This window comes from Thalassophryne amazonica, chromosome 11, assembly GCF_902500255.1.
Source record: "Thalassophryne amazonica chromosome 11, fThaAma1.1, whole genome shotgun sequence".
Lineage (NCBI taxonomy): Eukaryota > Metazoa > Chordata > Actinopteri > Batrachoidiformes > Batrachoididae > Thalassophryne > Thalassophryne amazonica.
The window spans coordinates 18862829-18883084 of NC_047113.1; the positions used below are offsets into that span (position 1 = coordinate 18862829).

The window sequence follows — 20256 nt, forward strand, 5'->3', positions numbered from 1 at the left end:
CTGCCCGAATTTGAGAATTTTGCCGAGCCCGGGGTGAGGGGGGGGGATTGCCCCCCCTGCCCCCCCTGCCCCCCACCTCCTACGACTATGATCATAGATAACTTTGTACTATGTAGCTTTTTTAGCGATATAATAACTTGAAGCCTCTTCCTCCCATCACATTTTTACATTATTACACCTGACAGATTGTGACTCAACATCCGGGGAAAGATGATGGATGAAGACAGATTTCCAGCATTTTCTCCAACAATCCCCATTCTTTCTCTCTCTCTCAAAAAAAGTAATAAGTGCAAAAATAAAATAGTTACTTTGGATTTTGAGCTATTTTAGATTTTATGAAGACATTACGATGATACATAGTATTTTTGTGTCATGAAATGTGCACATTTTCATTCTTGTAGCTACACGGGATTCATTAAAAAGAGCAGCTGTATTAGTTTTTGTTGCTGGGGTTTACCATAATGTCACTGGGGATTCTCAGAATATTTCCTTACTCCCTGTAGAGGGAAGAGTTTGGGTTATATATGAATATACTATCATCTACAAAATCAGGTGTAGACGTCAATCCAGTACTGTGGTCTTTCTCTTTCTTTTTAGCACATTTTGTGTAGTTGTTCTGTCTGTCAAAAATGTGTTAAATGCTGTGTACAGCATGGACACATCAGTGTGATAAAGAGTTGGGCTGTCAACATGTGAACCAAGGTTCGATTCCAACTCATGCCACAGAGTGAGACCTCTGTTGCTCTTCTTCTCTCTGAGGAGAGGCGTTCACGGTCAGTCAGAATGTAGAGCAGCGGTTCGACCACGCCCTTATTTCTTAAAAAATAAATAAATAAAAACCCACCATCGGAAACCGATATCTGGTACACAAGCGGGGATTTAGCGGTCATTTGGGACGTTTTCTTAAAGTCAGTGTTTTGAGGTTTTAGCTGATGTTTTTTGGCTGACGCCATGGAGCTGGACCGGCGGCTGCTGCTGGCTCACTGTGCCGCTCACGCCCTCTCCATCGCGGCGGGATTACTGGTGGTCGTCCCGATGGCTCTCAGCGGCTCCGCCTTCAAAGGCCGCTGTGCGCTCTTCTCCGCGGGCTACTGGAGGACTGAGAACCGGGACGAGGAGGCGGGAGCACCGGGAGAGGTTTCTCAGCTCGTGGTGCAGCAGTGGGGCCCACCTGAAGCCTGCCAGCTGGCCACGTTCGTGGGTATTTTCACGGTGCTGTACGGAGCCGCTCAGAGCTGGAGGTGTTTCTTCTACCTGTACGGACGACATGACGAGTAAGTGCTTTATGGCGTCACAGTTAACGGTGATGCGGCACACATTTATACAAATGTGAATTGAAGCAAGTTGCAAGTCATGTCCTAGTCCAGAAAAAAAGCAGGTCGCAGACATGACACAAAACTAAAGTCATTTCAAATGGCAACTTTCTGGCTTTAAGAAACACTATAACAAATCAGGAAAAAAATTGTGGCAGTGAGTAACGGTTACTTTTTTAGACCAAGCAGAGGGAAAAAAATATGGAATCACTCAATTCTGAGGAAAAAATGATGGAATCATGAAAAACAAAAGAACGCTCCAACACATCACTAGTATTTTGTTGCACCACCTCTGGCTTTTATAACAGCTTGCAGTCTCTGAGGCATGGACTTAATGAGTGACAAACAGTACTCTTCATCAATCTGGCTCCAACTTTCTCTGATTGCTGTTGCCAGATCAGCTTTGCAGGTTGGAGCCCTGTCATGGACCATTTTCTTCAACTTCCACCAAAGATTTTCAATTGGATTAAGATCTGGACTATTTGCAGGCCATGACATTGACCCTATGTGTCTTTTTGCAAGGAATGTTTTCACAGTTTTTGCTCTATGGCAAGATGCGTTATCATCTTGAAAAATGATTTCATCATCCCCAAACATCCTTTCAATTGATGGGATAAGAAAAGTGTCCAAAATATCAACGTAAACTTGTGCATTTATTGATGATGTAATGACAGTCATCTCCCCAGTGCCTTTACTTGACATGCAGCCCCATATCATCAGTGACTGTAGAAATTTACATGTTCTCTTCAGGCAGTCATTTTTATAAATCTCATTGGAACGGCACCAAGCAAAAGTTCCAGCATCATCACCTTGCCCAATGCAGATTCGAGATTGATCACTGAATATGACTTTCATCCAGTCATCCACAGTCCACGATTGCGTTTCCTTAGCCCATTGTAACCTTGTTTTTTTTCTGTTTAGGTGTGAATGATGGCTTTCGTTTAGCTTTTCTGTATGTAAATCCCATTTCCTTTAGGCGGTTTCTTACAGTTCGGTCAAGGACGTTGACTCCAGTTTCCTCCCATTCGTTCCTCATTTATTTTGTTGTACATTTTTTGATTTTTGAGACATATTGCTTTAAGTTTTCTGTCTTGACGCTTTGATATCTTCATTGGTCTACCAGTATGTTTGCCTTTAACAATCTTCCCATGTTGTTTGTATTTGGTCCAGAGTTTAGACACAGCTGACTGTGAACAACCAACATCTTTTGCAACATTGCGTGATGATTTACCCTCTTTTAAGAGTTTGATAATCCTCTGTTTCAATTGACATCTCTCATGTTGGAGCCATGATTCATGTCAGTCCACTTGGTGCAACAGCTCTCCAAGCTGTGATCACCCCTTTTTAGATGCAGACTAATGAGCAGATCTGATTTGATGCAGGTGTTAGTTTTGGGGATGAAAATTTACAGGGTGATTCCATAATTTATTCCTCAGAATTGAGTGAGTCCATATTTTTTTTCCCTCTGCATGGTCTAAAAAAGTAACCGTTACTGACTGCCACAATTTTTTTTTTCCTGATTTCTTATAGTGTTTCTTAAATCCAGAAAGTTGCCATTTGAAATGACTTTAGTTTTGTGTCATGTCTGTGATCTGTTTTTTTTCTACAAAATTAAACAACTGAATGAACATCCTCTGAGGTCAGTGATTCCATAATTATTGCCAGGGGTTGTATGTTCTGACACAACACATTAATTGGTAATGTGGATAACTGTAACCACATTTATAGTGACATGAATATAAAGTACGCTTGATTTGAATTATATTGTAGGGAGAAAATACATTTTTGATTTTCAGTATTAAATACATGTACAATATGCATTTTTATGTTGAAATGCTTATACGTTTTTCATTTCATTTAATATTTTTGAAACATTTCTAAAAATTGAATAGAAGTGGCACTGGGCTGTAATAAAAAGTCATAATTAAGACTTGTGATGTCACTGGGATGGAAGATGAAGTGAGACAGAAAATCAGACTGCACACACTATCCATCTGGAAAGTATTCACAGCACTTTTCCCACATTTTTTTATGTTACAGCCTTATTCAAAGATCCAGTAAATTAATTTTTTCCCTCAAAGTTCTACTCACAATACCCCATAATGACAACATGAAATTTTTAAAACTTTTTTTTTTCCAAATTTATTAACAAACTATCAGGGGTGGTGGCCAAGTGGTTAATGCGCTTGGTTTCAGTTCAGAAGGTTCCGGGTTCAAATCCCACCCCTGCCACATTTCTCCAAGTAATGTGGAGTTGCGTCAGGAAGGGCATCCGGCGTAAAACCTGTGCCAATTCAACATGCAGATCCACCTTGGATTTGCTGTGGTGACCCCGAGTGCAAACAAGGGAGCAGCTGAAGGGACGTACTATTAAAAATAACAAACTAAGAAATCACATGCACGTAAGTGTTCACAGCCTTTGCTCAATACTTTGTTGATGCACCTTTGGCAGGAATTACAGCCTCAAGTCTTCTTGAATATGATTCCACAAGCTTGGTGCACCTATCTTTGGCCAGTTTTGCCCATTTCTTTTTGCAGCACCTCTCAAGCTCCATCAGATTGGATGGTGAGTGTTGGTGCACAGCCATTTTCAGATCTCTCCAGAGATGTTCAATTAGATTCAGGTCTGGGCTCTGACTGGGCCACTCAAGGATATTCACAGAGTTGTCCTGAAGCCACTTCCTTTGATATCTTGGCTGTGTGCTTAGTGTCATTGTCCTGCTGAAAGATTAACTGTCACCCGAGTCTGAGGTCAAGAGCGCTCTGGAGCAGGTTTTCACCCAGGATGTCTCTGTACATTGCTACATTCATCTTTCCCTCAATTCTGACTAGTCTCCCAGTTCCTGCCACTGACATTCAGCTTTCCCTCAATTCTGACTAGTCTCCCAGTTCCTGCCACTGACAAACATCTCCACAGCATGATGCTTCCACCGCCATGCTTCACTCTTGGGATGATTCCTGGTTTCTTCCAAACATGACACCTGGCGTTCACACAAAAGAGTTCAATCTTTGTCTCATCAGACCAGAGAATTTTGTTTCTCATGATCTAAGAGTCCTTCAGGTGCCTTTTGGCAAACTCCAGGCAGGCTGCCGTGTTTTTTTTTTTGGTTTTTTTTTTTTTTTAGTGGCTTCTGTCTGGCCACTCTACCATACAGACCTGATTGGTGGATTGCTGCAAAGATGGTTGTCCTTCTGGGAGGTTCTCCTCTTGCTGGAGCTCAGAGCTGTACTGGGTGGGAATGGGAATTGAGAGCGGGTTCCAAATTTTTAAATCTATCTGAATCACATGCTTCAGATGTTATCAATTAGGCCTATCAATGCTGGTGTCACAGACCGAACGGTCTGCCCCTAAAAATTGGTCCGACCTGCCTCTACTACGCATGCGTCATTTCGGACCATAGCAGCTCATCTGAGACGGACTCTCTACACCCAAAGTGATCAAATGGATTAATAGGATTGTTAGCCATCAGATGACAAGATAAAACCTCTCAAATCATTCTAAAGTCAGTTTTAAGCAGAAACGAGGCCATTTCAAGCAGACTCAGGGTGATACTCCGTGACACTTTGAAATGACCAACCCGCAGTGAACGCATCAGGTAGCAGCTCGTGTAGCTGCGGCGCTCTGATCACTTCCTCTGTCTTTTATGATGAAATAATTCTGAAATTATGTGGAAATGATTGCTGAACAAAAGCTTCAGATATCAGTCGCTGAGATAGATGATGACTGGAGTTCAGTCTTAGCAGAAACGACAAGATAATCGGTGAACCGCAGCTAATGAAGCATGTGCGGTGAAGGCAAGGCGGACCGATTTTTAGGGGGGGACCATTCGGTCGGCGACACCGGCATGTTATTCTGACACCTCTGTGTCGCAAAAACATACAGTAGTGTTCAGAATAATAGTAGTGCTACTAAAAAGATTAATCCAGGTTTTGAGTATATTTCTTATTGTTACATGGGAAACAAGGTTCCAGTAGATTCAGTAGATTCTCACAAATCCAACAAGACCAAGCATTCATGATATGCACACTCTTAAGGCTATGAAATTGGGCTATTACTAAAAAAAAAAAAAGTAGACAAGGGGGCTAATTTATTTGCAAGAATCCCCCACAAAGTCCCTCTGTTAAATAAAAGTCATGTGCAGAAGAGGTTACAATTTGTCAAAGAACACATCAACTGGCCTAAAGAGAAATGGAGGAATATTTTGTGGACTGATGAGAGTAAAATTGTTCTTTTTGGGTCCAAGGGCCGCAGACAGTTTGTGAGACAACCCCCAAACTCTGAATTCAAGCCACAGTTCACAGTGAAGACAGTGAAGCATGGTGGTGCAAGCATCATGATATGGGCATGTTTCTCCTACTATGGTGTTGGGCCTATATATCACATACCAGGTATCATCGATCAGTTTGGATATGTCAAAATACTTGAAGAGGTCATGTTGCCTTATGCTGAAGAGGACATGCCCTTGAAATGGGTGTTTCAACAAGACAATGACCCCAAGCACACTAGTAAACAAGCAAAATCTTGGTTCCAAACCAACAAAATGAATGCCTCGCAGATGTGAAGAAATCATGAAACTGTGGTTATACAACTAAATACTAGTTTAGTGATTCACAGGATTGCTAAAAAAGCAGTTTGAACATAATAGTTTTGAGTTTGTAGCATCAACAGCAGATGCTACTATTATTGTGAACACCCCCTTTTCTACTTTTTTGTACTAATAGCCCAATTTCATAGCCTTAAGAATGTGCATATCATGAATGCTTGGTCTTGTTGGATTTGTGAGAATCTACTGAATCTACTGGTACCCTGTTTCCCATGTAACAATAAGAAATATACTCAAAACCTGGATTAATCTTTTTAGTCACATAGCACTACTATTATTATGAACACTACTGTACGTGTCATGATTTCACATCTGGCATCATGACATCAAAATCTGCATCAAGCATCAAGGGAAACAGGTGCATTATTACTGAAAACCTGTGAAGGACTGTGTTTTTCACACACAAACTTGTTCAGGAATAAGGGAATTTATTAAGAATTGGACCAATAAGCAGAATCAATAACAGCATCTGTAATGATAAAATGTATCAGTTTCCATCCCTCGTACTTGGTGGGGAAAATCAGTGATAAACTATTCAAAATATTTAATATTGATGGAGTTAGATTTCAAACTGCAAAGCATGAGTTGTGACAAATTTTTTAATTTGCTGAAAATATAAATTACTGCTTTGTCTGTGTCATAGGATGAACTTAAGATGGGTCTATAGTCACTTTTTGCTGTGCACTTTGCACTCGGAATATGGTATTTGGTTTCTTTATGTCTGTTGTGTTTCTGCACAGTACCCTCTTTTCATCCTTCCTGACTGTCCTGCTGAGTGTGTGTGTGCTCTTCCTGTCTGGAGGGGCCAGCGTCATCTTGTCTCTCGGCCTGGTCTCCTGGTGTGACACTGTGACTGATAATAATAAGCGGCCGTACAGGTATGTCACAGTGCTGTTTGTGTATAAACACAGATCACAGCCAGCATGATGTGGCTTTGACACATCGCCATCATGGCACTTTTGACATTTTCTTGCTGTTATCTGCAGAAGTCGGCCATCTCTGTTTGTGGTGATACAGTGCATCTGGAAAGTACAGTGCGTTAATTTTTCCATATTTTGTTATGTTATAACCTTATTCCAAAATTGAGTAAATTAATATTTTCCTGCCAACGACTTCAATCATTGTCTCATCAGACCGGGGGGGGGAACTAAAAAAAAAAAACTTTTTTCACATTGTCATTATGGGGTATTGTGTGTAGAATTTTGTGGGGAAAAAAGGATTCCAAACATTTTGGAATAAGGCTGTAAAATACCAAAATGTGGAAAAAGTGATGCACTGTGAATACTTTCTGGATGCACCGTATGTGTGAGGATTTTTTTCTTTCTGTGTTGCACAAATGCATGTTAAAGTCTGGAATTCCACTTAACCCCTTAACGCCTGAATTTCCATCCATCCATCTTCTACCGCTCAGTCCAATTAAGGGTCACGGGGGACTGGAGCCTATCCCAGCAGTCATAGGGCGTGAGGCTGGGTACACCCAGGACAGGATGCCAGTCTGTCGCAGGGCCACAAATAGACAAACAAACAGACACACCCACATGCACACCTAAGGACAATTTTAAAGATTCCAGTCCACCTAACCCGCATGTCTTTGGATGTGGGAGGAAACCGGAGCACCCGGAGGAAACCCACGCAAACACGGGGAGAACATGCAAACTCCACACAGAAAGGCCACGGGAATTGAACCCATGACCTTCTTGCTGTGAGGCAACAGTGCTAACCACTAAGCCACCGTGCTGCCACGCCTGAATTTATATAGCTATATATAAAAAAATGTTTTGTGTGTGTTTTTGCCTTTAAGTAGATGGTAAATAATGTTGAGATTATTAATTACACTTTTGCACAAAAAATAAATAGTAATTTTGGTAATAATTTATGTTATAATGTTATAATAATAATAATGGTATGTTGCAAATTTGCGACAACAGGCATACTGGTCAATTTGGTATGTTGCATATTTGAGTCAAATATTGTAGCATATATGCGACAATAGGTGTTAAGGGGTTTAGTTATTGATAACTATAAGCCTCACACTAACCGTAGGCATAAAGGTCAAGAAACAAAAAGGATACCATTGTGAGGCTCAGTCTGAAGATCAACTGTGGCAATTTCTGTGAAGAGTGGACAAAATGTCTGGCCTGTGAATATGTTTTTAGACTTTTCTATACAATCCAATATGGCAGCAAACATGCCAATGTAAAAAATGGATGGCATTGGGTGAATTGAGCTGGTCTTTATCCAGCAGTCCAGCAGTACTTGATTTTTGATAATTGGTCATACGATACAAAGGTTGCATGTGTAAGCACACCTGCAAATTGGACCTTTTGGTAGCTCTGTCTGAACTCTGAAAAAAATGACAGGACTATTCACCAGTAAGTGCAACAAATTTCACAACTTTTTAACATGATTATCAAATCAATTTTATTTATATAGCGCCAAATCACAACAAACAGTTGCCCCAAGGCGCTTTATATTGTAAGGCAAGGCCATACAATAATTACGGAAAAACCCCAACGGTCAAAACGACCCCCCTGTGAGCAAGCACTTGGCAACAGGAAGAAACCTCCAGCAGAACCAGGCTCAGGGAGGGGCAGTCTTCTGCTGGGACTGGTTGGGGCTGTCCCAGCAGGCTGTCCCATTATAGGATTTAAAAAATGAGAGGTGAGGGAGTGTATCCCCGTCCTGGGCGTATTGGCCATCGAGTAATAAAATATGTCAGAAGCATCTCAAAGACGACACCTTTGGATGGGAATGTACTGTAGATGGATACAGATGGTAGAGTTGGCACAACTGGAGGATCAACCGTTTGCTGAGTTTGTCTTCACAGTTCTACTGTTACAGATGAATTATGGACTGCTGCATAAAAATAAACACATTGTTGCAGGAAATAAAATAAAAAGTGTGTGATACAGGCTTTGGCTTTCAGTGGACAATTTTCATGTTGCACCACCATCTAGAAACCAAGACTTATGGTTAGGGATCCTCTCACTCTCGTGTTTGGTGTCGCCTCACAGAGTGACTGACCGATCGGAAGTTATGATGCCTCACGGAGCAACTGACCGATCGGAAGTTATGATGCCTCACGGAGCGACTGACCGACAGGATGTCATGATGCCTCATGGAGCGACTAACAGATCGGATGTTATGATGCCTCACGGAGCGACTGACCGATCGGATGTCATGATGCCTCACGGAGCGACTAACCGATCAGCTGTCATGATGCCTCACGGAGCGACTAACCGATCGGATGTTATGACACCTTATGGAGCAGCTGACCGATCAAAGCTGGACGTCAGTTAAATGATGTTAACATAGGTCCAGATTTCTTGTTTCATTTTTGGCTTTGGTGTCCTTCGTTAGTGCCATGTGACCGGTTGCTAGGAAAGTTCAACGACCAAAATACCAACATTCTTGGTGCAATGAACATGTTTTCACTATTATTTGATTTCTTTGTGTGACTAACATCGTTATTCAAGCATTCAAAAGGCGATTCCTACCTCCACATAACTCCAACCAGACACGAGAAAGTTTCTTGACAGTTCTTGTTGTTGAACAAAACCGCGTCTTCCTGACCAGACAGAGTTGTGATGTCATCACACATGCACGTAGGCACTGCTCTATCGCAACTTGAAAATCCCCTATTGGCTTCTCAATGCAGTGTATCCAATAATGCTCCGCATTTTGATTTGGCACAGTTTGATGCCAGATGACATTGATTTTGCCATTGATTTTAAATGCACAATATCAAACTGTATTGTCGAGCTTGTTTTAAACCTAATACCAACAAGATGGCATTGATACAACTGATCCATGTACGAGGTCTATTAGAAAAGTATCCGACCTTATTATTTTTTTTTGAAACCATATGGATTTGAATCACGTGTGATTGCGTCATGAGCGTCATGAGCTAGACATGCCAGAACATGTCCCGTGAGGCTTCATCACAGGCGTTGCTTTGCGCCGAGCGGCTGCACCATGACGCGCGGTGGAGCCGCTTCTCTTTCCATGACAAAAACTCCTGTAACAGTGAAATGTGTCGTTCATTTTTAAACTGGACGCTGTCTTGATCCGGTATGTCATCTGACTAGCACAGGAATTGTGAAAAGACGTGGACATCAGCACTTTATCGGCACATTAAGACAGATGTGGGGAGGAGTTCCGCGCGTCGCGGTGGAGCCGCATGGCGCAAAGCAACGCCGTGATGAAGCCTCACAGGACATGTTGGGGCATGTCCAGCTCATGCACAATCACAATCGGATATTCACACGACTGGAAAGCAACCGGAATCCGTCTGAAATCCACCTGAAAGCTGTCCTGTGAGACCAACACCGAGGTGGTTTTGTGCCGCGTAATGAACGGCTCCGTGGCGCGTCCCTCCGCTTTTCTTTCCATGAAAAAAAAACTATAACGGTGGAATGTACCGAAAAAGTGCTGATGTCCACATCTTCTGCCTTTTTGTGAAAGTCAGACGAGGTCCTGGATCAACAAAGCCTTCACGTTGGAAATGATCTGGTTGTTCCAGCGGGGTGTCAGCCTGTCGATGGGGGCTGGGAGCGCGCTGTGCTCTCAGGAGTTGTGGGTAATCCTTAAAGCGGCAGTAACACTCCGTAATCTGTTTAATCCCCATAAAATCGTCCCTGAAAGCCATATTAATTTTTCAAACGGTGTCCACCTGGAGGTCTCTCACAGTTTCTGGAAAAAAATTGATGCAGCAAAGATCCAAATTGTTCAGACATTTATTCGCAATAAAAAATCCGCCGAGAGGGTGAACCACACCTCACTCAAAGCCTGCTCACAGGCGAAAGACGCAACCGACAGGCATGAAAAAACTCACTCATGCGCACGAGGGTTCAAGCTTGTCTGATGCAATCACACGTGATTCAAATCCATATGGTTTTTTTTAAAACATAATAAGGTCGGATACTTTTCTAATAGACCTCGTATGATGTACTGATGAAAAGGCAGAGCTGATGTATGGAATACATTCTTACATGTGATTGATATTTGTGACATGTGCATCATTTCTCCTGTTTGTTTGTGTTCAGCTGTGCAGAGTCTCAGTCTGTCCCTCTTTACCTGGACGTGGACACCTCATCCTTCTACACTGAACTCAATCTGGCACAGGTATGAGTTCACAAATACACACATGCGCAAGTGTCACAGCCCGTATGCTTCAGTTGTGCTCAGTCTCTGTTCAGTCTGTCATGGCAGCCGTGGTTTAGTCGAGGTCTCTGTGCTCAGGCATCTCTGTGGTGCGTGACGGCTCTGTGGCTGACTCAGTCTGTACTGGCCTTCCTGCGGCTCTTCCACTCCCACAGCCAGAACATCAGCGGGCCTTGCCTTCTTCGAGAGAAAGAGCGTCTGCTGGCGCACAGTCCGTCTGAGTGCTCCCAGTCACCTCCACACCCTCCTGCAACACCCACAGTCTTCGTTTAACAGTGAGAGGAGCAGAGACATAAGCAGCGACACTTCCATTTTTAAGACGGTCATGAAGTGTAATCCAGTCCATTCTTAGTTCTGCATGGACATCATCGTTTAGTTTGCTTTCTTTAACAAACTTAAAAACACTGCGGCCAAATTTAGCCGTCATGTCTTACCCCACACTGTCTTTCCTGGTTGCCTGGAATCATCCAATCCTCCAAAATTTCCCAAATTCTTTCTCCTGGTCAACAAACACTAACATCAGCAGAGTTTCTGCTGATGTCTTCAGTAATGTAATAATATCAGAGGTCTTCAGAAGTCATAATTTGACTGGCACTGTTTGAAAGAAACTGTTAGTGCACACTGCAAGTCAAATATTTTCAGCATGTGTGGCAAAAAAAAAGTGGTAAAATGAAAACGTAACACTTTGCATTAATTAACATCACTTAAAAAGCTTTAACTAATAATTAATTAGGTATTAACTGTGTTCACAGACCATTTATTAATGATGTTGAGTACCTATAAAATATTAAATAATGTATGAATGAACATCAACATCCTTAATAAATTATTATTGAAACACACTTCAGGTTTTTTTTTTTGTTTGTTTGTTTTTAGCATTTATTACATACATAAACGTGCCACAACTCCACTTCATTTTTAATTCGCTGTTCGTTAATGCTCATTACTCCATTAATTATTGTACCCTTGTTTTCAAGTGGTACCACTAGAATGCTTGAAAGATGATGCGATTAAAAGTTTACATACATAAAAAACTGACACTTAATAAGAGTGAGCAGATAACAGCTGTGTTACAGGCGGACAGATGTTTCCAGATGTGCTGTCTGAACTCTTCTGCTATGTTGATTTGATTCCAGTTTATTTTCTGTTTGTGTTTTATTGTTCGGTGACAAGGAAAAATTATTCTTCACCTTATTTTTGAAAGCGCCCTCACATGACATTATCATATGTGCCTGAAATATTTGCACAGTGTGTTATGAAGTGTGCACATAACTGGTGTCTGTTTGGAATATACTGTATTCAGAATGCATGACTGAAGCAGTTACTCACAAAACCTGTTTATCTGAGAGAATGTTTGTTTACCATCCTGAGTATAACATTCAGAGAGGATTTATTTTATTTGATTATTATTTTTTGTTGATGTGTTTATTTATTTTTTGCGTAGCATGTGGCGCGTACATGACTGAGTCACCTTACATGTGAAATGGCCTCACTGTGTGAGCATGAATTTGATGATGAAATGAAAGCCCTGCGTCCCTTCTTCCTGTTCTTCATGATGCTGCCTGTGTGGATACAGCCGCTTAGAGTGCCGCTGTGAAGCAGTCGGATCTTCTCCACGAAGTGTTTTGAGCCAATATCCACTTTAAAGTGGATAACTGGAGCTTACACTCGTGGTTTACACACTGAGAAAGATTTGTGCAGAGCACGCAGGGTCACTGGAGGGGAAAACAAAGACAACTTTGCTGGGTTTTTAATCCAGATGATCCTAAGTTGTTCCCAAACTTTTTTTTTTGCCTGTTATGTTTGACCCAAGTGGCTGTAATGACGCACAGATAACGGAACAAGAAATCAGAAATTGAAGGGAGACAAGATGTTATTGCTTCCTAAAAACAAGTTGATTTTTGTTTTGATGATTTTGTATCATAAGTGATGTTGGTGGCTTCCTCTTCTACCTGTTAATGTTAATAAGTAATATCTGTTTTTGCAGTTGTACTGTTTGTCAAATAAAATGTTCCAGCTATGAATGAGTGCTGCTTTATTTCACACAAAAAAAGGTGAAAAAGTGCATAGTCTGCACTAATTCATGTTGCTTTGAGCAAACGTTGATAATCTTACCACAAGTGACGCTTTTCTGCAGAAGGCTTTTACAAAGTATAGTTCAATGATTTTCAGTGAAGTTTCTTAGGGTCACCATGCCTAATACAATAGCAAGTTTCATGTCAATCAGACAATTAGGAAAGAAGCTATTGTACTCATGAGAATTTTACAAAGTACGATTTAGTGACCATGACCTTTGACCTTTTGACCCCCAAACCAAGAGGCTTCTTGGGGTCAATATACCTAACACACATACCACGTTTGATGACATTCAGGCAGTTAAAAAAATAAGTTATTGCATTCACAATATTTTTATAAAGTACATTCAAGCGACCTTGACCTTTTGTCCCCAAAGCCAATGCTTAAGGTTTTTGTGGTGTCTGCAAAATGCATATACCAAGTTTGGTGACAATCGGCGCAGTACAACTGACGTAATCTCACTCACAAAGGTGACTGAGTGACTCCCCGCACACAATGGCGTCTGGCCCACTGGCGGCAACGTGGGAAACAATGCCTCTACAGCTACATCCATTCATATCACTTTTTACTCCATTCTCCTTTCTTGACTTTGAGCTTTTATCACTACAAACTAAATCTGAACAAGTTAACAAAACTCAAAAAGAAACTGATGTGGTTACCTGAAATGTATTAAGTTTGTGCACTAAAAAGTAAATAGTTATTCTAACGTAGAACATATACTCAACAAAAATATAAACGCAACACTTTTGGTTTTGCTCCCATTTTGTATGAGATGAACTCAAAGATCTAAAACTTTTTCCACATACACAATATCACCATTTCTCTCAAATATTGTTCACAAACCAGTCTAAATCTGTGATAGCACTTCTCCTTTGCTGAGATAATCCATCCCACCTCACAGGTGTGCCATATCAAGATGCTGATTAGACACCATGATTAGTGCACAGGTGTGCCTTAGACTGCCCACAATAAAAGGCCACTCTGAAAGGTGCAGTTTTATCACACAGCACAATGCCACAGATGTCACAAGATTTGAGGGAGCGTGCAATTGGCATGCTGACAGCAGGAATGTCAACCAGAGCTGTTGCTCGTGTATTGAATGTTCATTTCTCTACCATAAGCCGTCTCCAAAGGCGTTTCAGAGAATTTGGCAGTACATCCAACCAGCCTCACAACCGCAGACCACGTGTAACCACACCAGCCCAGGACCTCCACATCCAGCATGTTCACCTCCAAGATCGTCTGAGACCAGCCACTTGGACAGCTGCTGGAACAATCGCTTTGCATAACCAAAGAATTTTTGCACAAACTGTCAGAAACCGTCTCAGGGAAGCTCATCTGCATGCTCGTCGTCCTCATCGGGGTCTCGACCTGACTCCAGTTCGTCGTCGTAACCGACTTGAGTGGGCAAATGCTCACATTCGCTGGCGTTTGGCACGTTGGAGAGGTGTTCTCTTCACGGATGATGCGAAGGAGATGTGTTGCACTGCATGAGGCAAATGGTGGTCACACCAGATACTGACTGGTATCCTCCCCCCCCCAATAAAACAAAACTGCACCTTTCAGAGTGGCCTTTTATTGTGGGCAGTCTAAGGCACACCTGTGCCCTAATCATGGTGTCTAATCAGCATCCTGATATGGCACACCTGTGAGGTGGGATGGATTATCTCAGCAAAGGAGAAGTGCTCATTATCACAGATTTCGACTGGTTTGTGAACAATATTTGAGGGAAATGGTGATATTGTGTATGTGGAAAAAGTTTTAGATCTTTGAGTTCATCTCATACAAAATGGGAGCAAAACCAAAAGTGTTGCGTTTATATTTTTGTTGAGTACATTCCAAAACGGGGAATTATGTATGTAAATAAGTAAGTGTAACATATCTTTCGATTACAGCAAAACTATAAATACTGAACTAATTTTCATCAAGTTGAGACTGTGGCCTGTTTCTGTAGACGTGTCCATAAAAATCATAGAGAGATATGGTTTGCAAATGTAATACCCATCACTACATTGGATGACGTTGAAATTGAGGATGGCCCGTTGGCTGTTCCAGCAATATCAAATATTTCGTGTCTGCTACCTACAACTCGCGTGGAATGTCTCACTTAAACCTACTTCCAGGCATCTTATATATGCTACTTTAAACTACCCCAAGGTCAGAAAAAGAAAAATCAGCCATATTACTTTGTCACTGTATATAGGCCCCCTGGCCCATACTCTGAATTCTTAAATGAATTTGGTGCATTAATCTCTAACTTGTTAACTAGTGCAGATAACATTCTGATCATTATATAAAAAAATTGATTGATTGATTGATTGATCATTGGTGACTTTAACATTCATATAAATAAGCCTTCTGATCCCCTCTGAAAATCATTTATGGAAATTGTGGATGCATTAGATTTTCAGCAATGCATTCGGGACTCAACACACATTAGAGTAAATACCCTGGATTTGGTTCTCACACGTGGTATTGCTATCACAAATACTCACATCTTGCCTCTTGCATCAGTGGTCTCTGATCACTCACTTATTAGATTTACAGTTTTGCTGCTGTGTTTAGTGGAACAACAATAACCTAATTTATCACTGCGGTGACACATCAACTCCTCAACAACGACTGAACTCAAAGCTAGACTGCCTGATATCTTAGCTTCACGTTTGGAAAATGCCCAATCAGTAGACAGTCTTGTAGATAGTTTAAACTCAGCCCCCAGAACTATACTCGACATGATTGCGCCACCTTTATTAAAATCTCCCCCCCCCCCCCCCAAAAAAAAACACAGTCACCTTGATTCAATGATTATCTGTGTGACCTCAAGCATAAGGCTAGAGGTCTAGAACGGAAATGGTGTAGTACAAAATTAGAAGTATTCCACTTTGTGTGGTGTGATGCTATCTTAGACTATAAGCATGCACTACTGGCTACAAAGCGGGTCTATTACTCTGATTTGATCAACAAAAACAAGCATAACTCAAAGTTCTTGTTTGACACATGGCAACACTTATTCATGGACAGCCACCTGTAGTTCGGTCTCCTTTTACAGCACAAGATTTCTTGGATTACTTCGAGAAGAAAATAGAAGACATTAGGTTAAACATATCCCAGCATACCTTAACCCAGCCACTACACCCTGCTATTGAGGTGAGTGCCATTATTTAGGTATTACCTAGATTTACAGAATTTGATAGTATCTCACTAGGCATGGTGATGTGATAGGTTAGCACACCTTTAAAAACTATGCTCAGCACCAATAAATAGTGATTAGCTCTCTGCCAATAAACAATGATAACTCATAAGGTGATGTCATTAAAAACAGTAGGGAAAACAATGATAACTCATAAGGTGATGTCATATTACAAATAGTAGGGAATAGAAATAGTTCAAAATAGGAAAGTGCTTAAAACGTTAAAAAGGTTTGTAATAAATATCCATTTACATAAAAGCCTTCAGAACAATATAAATACAGTTAAGAGTTGGTTAAAAGTATGTTATTCTTAATTTTTTCTAAATGTTTTGTAATTCTATTCAAAGGAATTGTGACCGCATTCTCGGAAATCGTCTAGTAATCCTGGGATCCTTTATTTTTGCAACTTGTAATGTCTTCCCACACCACTGGAGGGATTTCGCGGGGTTTCTCCTCATTGCAATAAACCTCTGCGTGAGAGAAACAACCAGAAATAACTCTCGTGATTATTTCCTCATATTTTCAGAAGTACTGCAGCACATTACCCCATATTCAGGGGTACGACATTTGGAGGCACCGCTGGGATTGCCGCTTAGATGTCCGATGTCCACAGCCTGTACATCGTAGTCTGAGCCTGCTAAATCCCCCACATCACCCACGCAGCCTACAGTGAGGAAGGTGTTGCTGTTAAGGAGAGCTGGCAGCTGTGTTTCAGTCCACGCATCCTGAGGCCGACCAGAGATCATCAGGAGCTGCACAGACCCCACAGCTTGGCCTCCCCTGTACCTGCAAAAGTTCCTCCTGTCTACTGCCAAGATGTCAGTGCTGGAACAGCAACGATAACAAATCGTGCATGAAGTGCACACCTTACCTAAAGAACAGTTAGTGTCCATCTGTGACTTGGTATAGCAGGGAAAATAAAGGCTGACACAAAATCACGCCTGTCCCTGCTGACGCACATCCAGATGCATATCGAAAGAGAGGAAATGAAAGAATTGGAGGATGAAGGGATGTCTGAACTATTGTCACTGAAGGATAAGATTGCTGAAATAATAAATGTTGAAAATGAGTTATCTGAAGAAAATGTAAATGAAAGAGGAGACTCGGGGCGAACAGACCAGCCAACTACTACTTCACTGGTAACAGAGACAGTTAATACAGTGAGCAGCACAGTGGCGAATATTCAGTCCCAAACAAGTAACCGCCCTGTGAGTAGTGTGCCCAGTCAGCAGCAACCAGGCACCTATTGGCACAAAGATTTCAAAATATCAGGCCAAATAGGTGAGCCAGGCCAGAAGGATAAACTGACATTTTCCAGTCTTGTCCATCAAATCGAAAATGGACTGAGCAGAGGCTACTCGGAGCTTGACATTGTAGATGCTGTCATCAGGGCTATCTTGCCAGGTCTACAACTGCGCAGCTACCTGGTGGGGAAAGCCCAGCTCACTTTGCCCACTCTACGCCACATTCTTCGCTCTCATTTCCAGGAGGAGAGTGCCACCGAACTCTACAAACAACTTGCTTCAGAGGTACAGAACCCTAAAGAGACTGCCCAGAATTTCCTGATGAGTGTCCTCGGTTTAAAGCAGAAAGTCTTATTTGCATCACAGGAGTCAGAGTCAGGTCTTAAGTATGACCCAGCACTAGTTCAGCGTATGTGCTTACACACCATACTGACAGGCCTTCAGAGTGACAGTGTCAGGATCGACATGCAGCCACTGCTCTTAGACTCTGATACTCCCGATGAGCTCCTGCTAGAAAGATTAAACATAGCTTGTGCTAATGAAGCAGAGAGGAAGCACAAGAAAAGGTGTTTAGCCTCACAGTCAGCCACTAGTGTGAGTGCAGTTCAGTCAGAGGATGCCGGACCTGTTAAAAATTCAGTAAAGGAAGTTAAAGCTAAAATCCCTCCTGAACTAGTCACAGAACTAGCATATCTTAAGACAGACGTAGCCTCCCTGAAAGGTCTCAGTGCAGAGATAGCTCAAATTAAAGAGACACTACAACAGCCAGTGTCTAGTGCTCAGTTATACGCTCAGCCACCAGTTATGCAGTATGACCGGGACCCGCAGCAGTTTCACTTCTATCAGGGCCCCCGCCAAAGACCACCACCCCCTCAGTATCCACCACAGCACTACCAAGGTCACCCAGCTCGTCCAGAAAGGAGGTGCCATGCCTGCCAGCAGTCCGTAGCTAATGAGCGCTGCACCCACTGCTTCTTCTGTGGGAGTGAGGAACACTTCCAAGGTGGATACAAAAACAGAGGCACAAAACCACCTCGAGAGAGACATTTAAACAGGCAATGGTTACCACTGAGGGACGAGTGTTAACCATCGCTCACAGCAACATGTCCCAACAATGTGCCCACTGCAAACAAGAAAATCCAGACATGAGCTTGAGATGGTGTTCAGCGTGTAAAAAGACATTTTATTGTTCTAAAGCATGTCAGAAGCAACACTGGATTGAACATAAGAGACAATGCAACAAGTCTAAAATAAACAATGAAAATGAGATGGTCCACATCCCACTGCCACCAGCCCAGGTGAACACCCCTCACAAGGTCACATCTCTGGTGGGCAGACAGTGTTTGGTTGAGTGTCTCCTGGATGGCCACCGACTTCAGGCTTTGTGGGACTCAGGCTCACAAGTGTCAATCATTGACGAGAGATGGAAAGAGGACTACTTGCCACACCTAAAGCTGAGAGATGTTGCCAAGATTATGGACTCCACTAAACTAAGCCTCACTGCAGCCAATGGGACCAGCATGCCATACCTCGGGTGGATCGAGACTACATTCCAACTTGTTTCTGGGGCAGAACCACCTGAGAAAACGATCATTCCCATGTTGGTAATGAAAGGTCGTTACCTGTCGCACCCCATTATAGGTTACAATGTCATTGAATGCATCTTGAATAAGACTGAAAAAGCTCAAGTATTCAGTACAGTGAGAAAAGCATTCCCCAGCCTCAAAAGTAACAAGGTGAAAGCTTTCATTCAGGCTGTACAGCAGATGAGTTTCAAGTGAAAACAAAAAAGGACTGTATTACTGTTCCTAAACAAAGTCATATCCAAGTGGAGTGCCGTGTAGCAGCACAGCCATTTAAACAAGACATGACTATGTTATTTGAGCCAGATTTAAACCCTCAGTGGCCAGACAGTCTTGAGTTCTTCAACACTCTGGTCAAAGTTAAAAAGGGCACTTTACCTGTCATAACTGTGGATGTCTCTAACCCCACTGACCACGACATTGTTCTGGTAGGTCGTACTTTCGTTGGAACGGTACAGACTATAACAGCTGTTTTACCTGCCCAGATGTTTGAAAAAGCCACTGTAGCTACAATTAATCCCACCAGCACACAGCCTTCATCTTGCTCTAATGAGAAGTGGGATCCTCCTGTACATCTTGGCCACCTCAGTGAAGAACAGAGGGTCATAGTTAAGCAGATGCTCAGAGAAGAATGTGACTCTTTCTCTAAAACAGACAATGACATAGGCTGCATTGAAAACTTGCAAATGACTATTTCACTCAAGGACAATGAGCCTGTCAAACGCACATATATGTCAGTACCACGCCCCCTCTATCAGGAGATGAAAAGTTACCTGCATGATCTAATCGCACAAGGCTGGGTCAGAAAGTCAAACTCCTCATACTCCTCACCAGTCGTGTGCGTTAGAAAAAAGGATGGCACTTTGAGACTGTGTATAGATTATAGAGACTTGAATAGAAAAACCCATCCAGACCGCCAGCCCATCCCAGGACAGGACATTATGGACAGTTTAGGTGGTAACTCCTGGTTCTCACTATTAGATCAGGGAAAAGCATACCACCAGGGGTTCATGTCAGAGGAAAGCTGCCCACTCACTGCTTTTGTGACCCCCTGGGGATTGTATGAGTGGATACGCATCCCCT

At 42.2% G+C, this 20256-nt stretch overlaps 1 protein-coding gene across 2 annotated transcripts; it reads left to right on the forward strand.

The window, feature by feature from the left end:
* Positions 1 to 837: 837 nt before the first annotated feature.
* On the forward strand, positions 838 to 20189 carry zgc:153018 (uncharacterized protein LOC767701 homolog). Of its 2 annotated transcripts, XR_004563429.1 has the most exons (5): positions 838 to 1274; positions 6658 to 6795; positions 10963 to 11041; positions 11159 to 13069; positions 20178 to 20189. XR_004563429.1 is itself a non-coding variant. In XM_034181038.1 (4 exons), exons 1-4 carry the CDS (start codon positions 952 to 954, stop codon positions 11351 to 11353), a joined length of 735 nt encoding a protein of 244 aa, XP_034036929.1. In that variant the 5' UTR covers positions 838 to 951; the 3' UTR covers positions 11354 to 13089. The 2 variants fall into 2 exon arrangements, 1 of the variants encoding a protein (XP_034036929.1); XM_034181038.1 differs by lacking the exon at positions 20178 to 20189 and having other exon boundaries at positions 11159 to 13089.
* Positions 20190 to 20256: the final 67 nt, after the last annotated feature.